This window comes from Bison bison, unplaced genomic scaffold (genome assembly GCF_000754665.1).
Source record: "Bison bison bison isolate TAMUID 2011002044 unplaced genomic scaffold, Bison_UMD1.0 scf7180017864260, whole genome shotgun sequence".
NCBI lineage: Eukaryota > Metazoa > Chordata > Mammalia > Artiodactyla > Bovidae > Bison > Bison bison.
The window spans coordinates 16172-25098 of NW_011494832.1; the positions used below are offsets into that span (position 1 = coordinate 16172).

Below are 8927 nucleotides of genomic sequence, written 5' to 3' on the forward strand. Positions count from 1 at the left end.
TGGTGGTTTGTTGTGTTTTTTCCAGTATGTTACTATGTTGGTATATTTGTTTTATAGGAATTACTTGGACTTTGCTCCATGAGATGGATTATCAGAAATACATTTCAGTCAGACATGACTACATACTTCTTCCCGAGGAGGCTCTTACCAACACAACTCGACTCCGCTGGTGGCAGCCTTTTGTGATCAGCAATGGACTTGTGGTCTCCGGGGTAGAGCGTGCTCAGTGGGCACTAGACAACATTTTGATTGGTGGAGCGGAAATCAATCCCAGTCAGCTGGTTGACACTTTTGATGATGGTAAGAAACAAGACATTGAGCAATCTTCCCTGTGTATCTTTTGTCTGCTCATGTCTTTACATGAATTACTACATGAAAAGCATTTAGATGAGTGCCTACCGTATATTTACTGATCAACGAATGTTAGCTATTATTTTGCCTAATAGTTTATACATCTTCAAGGTTGACTGCTTGTTGAAGTGTCAACAAAGAATTTAATAAATCCCATTAAAGACAAAATGTCTTGCTCTAAATATAATTTGAAATTTCAGCAGCCCCAAATAATTTCAGTTTCTTTAAGAATTTCTGTATGCAGAGATACATGTTTTATTGGTTTGAAAGTATTCCAGGAAAAATCTTGCAATGGTAAAAGTTACCCAGACTAGCAATTATATTTTAAAAGTTGGGTAATTGTTTACTAGCATTTAATAATCTTTTCTAGATTTGATTGCTATATATATATATTATACCAATTAAAGAAAATAAAAATCAATCTTAAAGGGTAAGCAAAGAGCTAGAGCATAGACATTCAAGTAGTTCAACAATAAACCAATTAATTTAAGAGAATAACATGCGGTATTACTTCCAATTTATCTTAACAGAAGGCACCTCCCATGAAGAAAACTGGAGTTTTTACCCTAATGCAGTGAGGACAGCAGGATTCTGTGGCAATCCATCCTTCCACCTCTACTGGCCAAATAAAAAGAAGGACAAGACTCACAATGCACTCTCCTCCAGAGAACTCATTATACAGCCAGGATATATGATGCAGTTTAAAGTAAGCGGAAGCGGCTCCTCCAGGCAGTATGGTGTTACATTTGGGGGAGGGAGTACAGAGAGAAAGCTTATTTGAACAACTATAAGGAAATGATTGATTTCATTCATTATAAGAGACTTAATTTTATGAATAAAAAATAGTTATCTTTCACAAAGGTCTTTATCTTATAGGATTATTTGAACACAGATATATTGAGACATAGAAAGACATGCAACTGTATTATATCTCAGATATGTAATCTTGACTTCACTTTTACAAACCTTGGAAATAAAAATCTCAAGTAGGCGCCTCCATCTGTCTCTTTCTTTGTCTCTATCCCTTTCTGTCTCTCTCTCCCACTAATTTCTCTACCACTTTCTCTTTATGCCTATTTCACACATCAAGCTTTGCTTCTTTATATGTCCTTTTTCATTATCTTTCCATTTTTCTTTTCTCTCTGACTTCCAAACAGCAAACTTGTACATTAGCCCAATTGAAACCTCCCAAATCCTCAAAGATTTTAAAAAGACTCTCACTTCTTATTAATAAATGCATATTTTACTCGTATAGAAAAATGAAAGAGAAGGCACAGGAGGTAATTAGTAGACAAATTAGAGAGAAAGATAAAGCACTATCGATTAATGTCTTATTGCAGAAAACACTAAAAAGGGACATTACAGAAATGCAGTTTATTACTGGATCATTTTAAAGAGACAGATCAGTTGTTCTAATGCCCTTATTTAAAAAGATGTGCTACAATGACAGTTAACAGAAAGAATGCTTATTAGCATAAATAAAAATGTGTTCGTAGCTGGGAGAAGGGGGAAATGGGGAGTTAATATGTATAGGGTTTCAGTTTTGTAAGAAGAATTCCCAAGTTGAAAAAAAAAGGCAAATTTTCTGTTTTCCTCAGCTTTGTATTAAACTCTCCTTCAGAGACTGGAGGGTGAGGCAAGTCCCCCCGAATTCTACCACCCCCTCAGGACTATCCTTACCTTAGTGACATGAAGGACACTCAAAATCACATCCAGTGTTACACTACCCCTAATTCCAAGCCACGTCCTTTAAGAGTGAAGGCTTTTCCTCTCGGGCTTTTCCTCTCCCAGGCCCGCATCACATTCATATTTTTTATTAAGTTGGTTGGGGCCTCCTCTTTTGTTGCTTCTGTCAACCCAGAACTGAAGAGACTGACATTTTCTTCTCTAGCCAAGTCAATTTGTTCCTTTAAAAAAAAAAAAAACTTGTCCCCAGAAATTTAAAAATTGAAGTGTCACTAAATCTACAACTTTAAAGTCACCATAGACTTTCTGAACACCACATGCAACTTTCCTCGTTTTTCATTTTCTCTGTACTATTTGGCACACTTGTTCTTGTCTTCTCCAGCTGGTGAAATTCTCTTTCCCCTCAGCTTCTGGGTTCTCTGCTGCTTCTCCTCTTACCTTCTTAATAGTTACGTCTATCTCCTTTTTGGCTCTTCTTCCCTCAACCCTCTAAATATCAGCATTTCTTAGTACTTCTCCCAGGCTTTCCTCTCTCTTCATAGACATTCTCACTATTGAGAACTTCATTCATCCTCTGGCTTCAAGTATCATATCTTTAAGGGCAACTCTAAAATTTGCATATCCAACCTTGACTGGCTCATCAACATTTAATTCAGTACTTTTAATAGCCTGTATACTTTTCTACACATTTGAATTATTGGCACCTCAACTCAACATGTTGAATAGTGAACTTCCTATCTTCCCACTTCTGCCAACTCCTCTCTCTGATTTTCCTATTTCTCTTGATGGCATTGCCTCTCACTTATTCACCAGCTCTAAATTTTAATTTAGTCTTTGATTTATCATTTTTCACATCTAATTAGTTGCTCCATCCTTTTAATTCTAATTCCCTGTATTCCTGACACCCATCCCATCTCCTCTCTGCACGGTTACCACCTTCATTCTGGGCCTCATTAAATCAGTAGTCCACTGAGTAGTCTTTTCCTGTCTAATCTCTCTCCACTTCACATGTCTTCAGCAGCACAGATTGATCCTTACAAAGCATAGCTTTGATACATCATTCTACTGCTTATTGATGAATTCTTTTCTTTTTTTAATTGAAATATATTTGACATATGGCAATGTGTAAATTTAAGTCATACAGCATGTTGATTTGATACATTTATATATTATAATACAGTTGCCACAAAAGTGGTAGTTAGCACCTGTATCACATCACATAATTATTATTTCTGTTTGTAGTTGGAATAATTCAGCTCTCCAACTTCTGAAGAATTATTTTCTCACCCACTTAATCAGATTCAACCTCTCCTTCCTATGAAGCACCAAAGCATATTATTTTTTTCTGGTTTCCATTTCCACTGCTAGAATACACTTTGTATTCTCTCTCTGAAACCACAGTTGTTTATGGATAAGCATATAGTATGAAGTTTATAGCACCAACCTTCCCTAGTGTCAGCACTGAAATAGGACTTGTTCATTGAGCAGATGATTAGAACTTAAATTTGAATCACCAAGTCTTTATAGCATTTATGCACTGTCGATGATTCAAGCATTTAATTGCACATAATATGGAATACTTTTATCTACATGGAAGTGGAAAAAACTAGGAATAAATATTAAGTAATTAAAAATTACTATTTTTAATTACATATAAAAATGTAATGGTAGCATCAAGGAAGTTAGTAAATGAATGAAACTATCTTGAACCAGTGATACTTTGTTTCTTTCCATTAGTTCTCCTAATACTACTTTCCTTTTGACCAATTTATCTTCCCCAAATTTACAATTAGTATGTTATTACTAATTAGGTAAATATAAATAGTAATTTTTAACCTTAATTCTCATCTCCTTGCAAAATGGTATGACTTGTACAAAACTCAAAAGAACGCCTTCTTGGTGTCTGGCAGGCTGCTCTGTAAAAGCTTCTCAAAATACTTCTTGGTTACTTATATAGTCATAATGAGGAGAGATGGGAGTTCTGGTTAATGATAGGCATTATTTAATCTTGCTGACACATATCAATTATCTGTTTGTTTTAGATTGTGGTGGGTTGTGAAGCCACTTCTTGTGGTGACCTTCATTCCGTAATGTTGGAATACACTAAGGATGCAAGGTTTGTGAAATCACTTTTTACATTTCCTCCAAATGTGTATATACAATTCAAATGGTTGTCTGTTTTTAAGGCAACTGCTTACAGGGAAGCATTCTTATGTATTAGAAGTGGCAGTTAATTGTATGCATGTAAAAATGTTATTTGTATAAAATTCACAATGTATCTTATTTTCAATTTTTCCTTCAAACCAAGAAAAATCAATTTCATGCTAGGCTGCAGCCAACAGATTTTTTATTTTAAACTAAGACACTATATTTGTCCTCAAAGTAGAACTCTTTTTTATTTATGTTGTTTGTTTTCAACCAACCCTAATAAAAATATAAATCAGTGAAAGATCTGATTATGCTTTAGCTAAAGTCACATCCCCTAAAGCATAGTAGCACTGTGGACTATAAGTCTGACTTAGTGCAGTTACCTCTTTAGGGTGTCTGTAGGCCTGCCTCCCACCACCACTTTGAAAAATGAATTATAGTAAAGAAGGCAATGGCACCCCACTCCAGTACTCTTGCCTGGAAAATCCCACGGATGGAGGAGCCTGGTAGGCTGCAGTCCATGGGGTCGCTGGGAGTCAGATACGACTGAGCAACTTCACTTTCACTTCTCACTTTCATGCATTGGAGAAGGAAATGGCACCCCACTCCAGTGTTCTTGCCTGGAGAATCCCAGGGATGGGGGAGCCTGGTGGGCTGCCTTTATGGGGTCGCACAGAGTCGGACACGACTGAATCGACTTAGCAGCAGCAGTAGCAGCAGCAATAAAGTTTGGGTAGACAGAGAATTTTGTCAGTCAACTCCAGGTATAGTTCTTGTAGCAATATCAGGGAGAAGAAGCCACTAGAGTCAGCTCTGTACCTGCTATTATTTTATTCTGTCATCTGTAACTCTGTTAATGTGCTTATAAAGAGTTAGGGTATATTTTATTTGAAATAATTTTCAATTTTTCTTTTTATTATATGTAATTATATATATGTACATGTGAAATTTATATTAAAATTTCTTAATTTAACCCAATCATCAAGCATTACCTTGACATGAGACAGATGTCTACTGCAGCCTCTGAAGAGCTATCTAATGCAGCCTCTCTGGTTTTTGCAGGTCCGATTCCTGGCAGCTGGTTCAGACCCAATGCCTTCCTTCCTCTTCAAACAGCATTGGCTGCTCCCCCTTCCAGTTCCATGAAGCCACCATCTACAATGCTGTCAACAGCTCCAGCTGGAAGAGAATCACCATCCAGCTGCCTGATCATGTCTCCTCCAGGTAGGCTGCATACTTAGGTAAACTGTGTGGATGACCTGTGAGTATCTGCAGAGCTCATACAGTGACTCGACAGCAACTGATAAAAGGAGTCTAGACTTTTAGTTATAGCCCTAGTCCCCTCTCCCCTCATCTCCCCGCTCTTCTCACTGCCCCATGCCCCTAAATGGAAACTCCATGTGCGCATAAGAAATAGGATTCTTCTTTGTAAACAATTCACAGACCTCAAATTTTCTTTTAATTAAATACCGCAGCACACACCAATCTCAGTCATAGCCCTTGAGTGAAAAACATCCCAAGACTTGGACTTGGCACCACAACTGCCCCAGTGTTCGATGCTCCCAGAGGCTCTGCTGTTCCCCCACAACCAGTGCCTACTGGGGTGTGCCAGGCTGATCGGGTTATATTGAATTGCAGGGTAAATATAACGGAGCACAGTCTTCCTAGAGTAGCATTTGTTTTCCCCAAAGATTTGCAAATGACACACCACTGTAGGAAAAATGGATATGGGCTTATTATGGAATAGAACAGGAAATGCACATAAATTTTTGAGGAATTTTGGGGGTTTACTTCCAGAATCTGAGGGGTACAAGTTCACTCACTTCTGCCAATTGGATGCTTCGGGGGAAAGTTTTAGAAGCCCTTTTCTTGGAAATAGCCCCTATCTCCAGAGACTAGAGGCTGGACACACCCATGGGCAATAACAGCCTCCTGAATCCCTTCTGCTTTCAGTGCAACACAGTTCCGCTGGATCCAGAAGGGCGAAGAAACAGAGAAGCAGAGCTGGGCAATCGATCACGTGTACATCGGAGAGGCTTGCCCCAAGCTCTGCAGTGGGCACGGATACTGCACCACCGGTGCCGTCTGCATCTGCGATGAAAGTTTCCAAGGTCAGAATCCTGTTTTGTTGTTCTTGACCCAGGAGACTATAGGGTTCTCCTCATCTCAACATGTGTGCAAAGGCCACTACGGAATGGATAGAAACTCTGGCCTGAGGGATTTGAGATAGATGATGCACTCTTTGATCACAGACTTATTTACCTCGGGGATGAATTATGAAGGATACTTTTATGCTATGTTCCTTGAATTTTTTAAAATGCAGATTTTATCCACCCCCCTAAGATATTCTATAGTACCTTACATTCTCCAACTTCCACATGAGTCCCTGCCCCAGCCTCTACCTTCCACACTTGATTTTTGCTCTGGGCCTCTCTCCTTCCCTGCCTGGCTGCCTGTCCCCAGACACTGGACCAATATTCTTCCTTCCTCGGCCTCTCCCAGGGGCAGCAGCCCCTGGCCTCCCAAGATGGAGCTGACAATTCAAAATGTTCTGTTTCCCAAGTCTCTTCATCACATACACATACAGAAAAACCTTCATAACTCAAAAAATACACTTTTACTGCTTGAGTTTCTAGAGGCTGACGATGCATTTGGGGCAAAGTATCTATTCAACTGCTGAGATCCCAGGAGGTTGCTTTGTCAGTCCTGTTTGAAAGCCTGCAGCCCTGCTTTCCTTTGATGAAATGTTTCTCACAGGTTTCAGCCTCTATGTTACAAGGTTCACTGTATCCAATTACTATTACATCCTCAGAGCCTAATTCTTGACAAAGAGCAATGCACAGTAAACTTTTTTTACTGAACCCTTACATTGCCTTATGCTTTACTGTTTACACAAGTATCCCCCCATTCATTCAGCAGAGTCATTTAGTACTTATGATACCCACCCCCATAAATTAACTATGGTTAATGTCACCATTATCGCTTTATAGGTAAAGACATTGAGGGGAGCGTAAGTGACTTCCCTAATAGTACATGTCGGAAAGAAGACCAGAACCCCAAGTAGTTCTTTCCAATCAATCTCTATGTCTCTCAGAGATGAGAGATTTATCCAAAGAGGACCAGAATTAGCTTCTCCCAAGTGTACAATGCAAGAACCCATAGATTTGGATTCTGGAGTAGAATCTACTTAGCTTACTTGATCGATGCTATTTCCTTGCCTGCAAATGAAATGAGTATGATAAATGTAGACTGCTGCACATCTCTGATGTTAGAAATTTCTTAGCCGCTGTCTTCTTCCCCTGGTCGTCTTATTGCTGAGACCAGCTGGGTCTGTCCATGTGTTAGCTAGAGAATTTGAACTTTTAGGCAAATGAACAACTCAGCTGTCTCACTAGGAGTCCTAGGTGTCTAGAATTTGCCTTTTTCTCTGATCCAGCAGAACTATGAGCTTTTGATTTTGAGTTATTTTAGACATTGAGAAAAGTTGTGCTTTTCCAGTCAAGGAAAAATGTAGAGACGTACACATTTGCTAAAGTAGTGCCTTCCTTAAATGCCTGTATTGCAGCTCTGTTATCTCTGAGAAACACTTCCAGTTTATCATTCCTGTATTTATTACAGCTTCATTGTGGAATATTTTATATGTACTCAGTATTATGCTAGGTACTAGAATCCAACAATGAATAAAATATAGACTCTGTTCTCAAGAATCAACTATGAGAGCTAGAGGGAGAACAAGAACATGACTTCTTTCCTGCTATTTTCTTATCATGCTAGGGAAAAATAAATTATGTTGCCTCTCATGCCAGGGTGAGTGCTCCCTTCTAAGACCCATGGCTGGTAACCATGCAAGTCCAGCCAGATGCTGTGTTTTTTTTAACAATGGGCTCACACCAGTACTAAGTACATTAGCACCTACCTATTTTAGTAAATATCAACTCAAAGATAACATGACTTTTTAGCAACATAAGCCAATAATTGCTGAAATAAAAGAGAAATGTTTATCTCTAGGAATCTATATCTGCTTGGTATTTTGTCATTCTTACAAGTAAATCTGACATTGATCGGATTAAATGTGAAATTGAATGCTTGTTCATAATCTTTGATGATTCTGCTTGTTCCAGCTAATTTTTGCAACTGTTCATTTCCCTCTAGGCGATGACTGCTCTATTTTCAGTCATGACCTTCCCAGTTACATTAAAGATAATTTTGAGTCGGCAAGAGTCACTGAGGCAAACTGGGAAACTATTCAAGGTGGAGTGATAGGAAGTGGCTGTGGGCAGCTGGCACCCTATGCCCATGGGGACTCGCTCTATTTTAATGGCTGTCAGATAAGGCAAGCTGCCACCAAACCTCTGGATCTCACTCGAGCAAGGTAAAAAAACTCCTGTGTTGTAGTTCAGATACAGAATCAATCACAAGCACATCACTGTCCATTGTTAGATATGATCATGAATTTCATGGCACAGGTGTCACTAAGCAGCAGAAACTTAATATCAGCTGAATTTGGTATGAGAAAGTATATGTTTTCACAACTCAGAATTATGATTTGCTTAAATTTAATATAGAGTTACTTGTGAGTGGTGGTAACATAGGCATAAGCTTAGAGAAATGGCCAAATATAAAAAATAGAGAAGTGTATCACAGTAACACAGTGCTATAGGTCAGTTGTGTATCAATAAAGTTTAAAAAGTAAATAATTGGTTATGAATAATCTATATAGATAATTTAACGTGGACCATATG

The 8927-nt window shown here is 38.5% G+C and overlaps 1 protein-coding gene across 1 annotated transcript in view; it reads left to right on the plus strand.

Moving 5' to 3' along the window:
- Positions 1 to 8927, plus strand: part of RELN (reelin) — a gene marked incomplete at its 5' end in the record, with an annotated part of 31649 nt that overhangs the window by 8628 nt on the left and 14094 nt on the right. Inside the window, 6 exons of the mRNA XM_010848189.1 lie at positions 58 to 300; positions 882 to 1057; positions 4080 to 4153; positions 5248 to 5409; positions 6139 to 6296; positions 8338 to 8557. Coding sequence (XP_010846491.1) covers positions 58 to 300; positions 882 to 1057; positions 4080 to 4153; positions 5248 to 5409; positions 6139 to 6296; positions 8338 to 8557 — 1033 coding nt within the window. The remainder of the gene's footprint in view (positions 1 to 57; positions 301 to 881; positions 1058 to 4079; positions 4154 to 5247; positions 5410 to 6138; positions 6297 to 8337; positions 8558 to 8927) is intronic.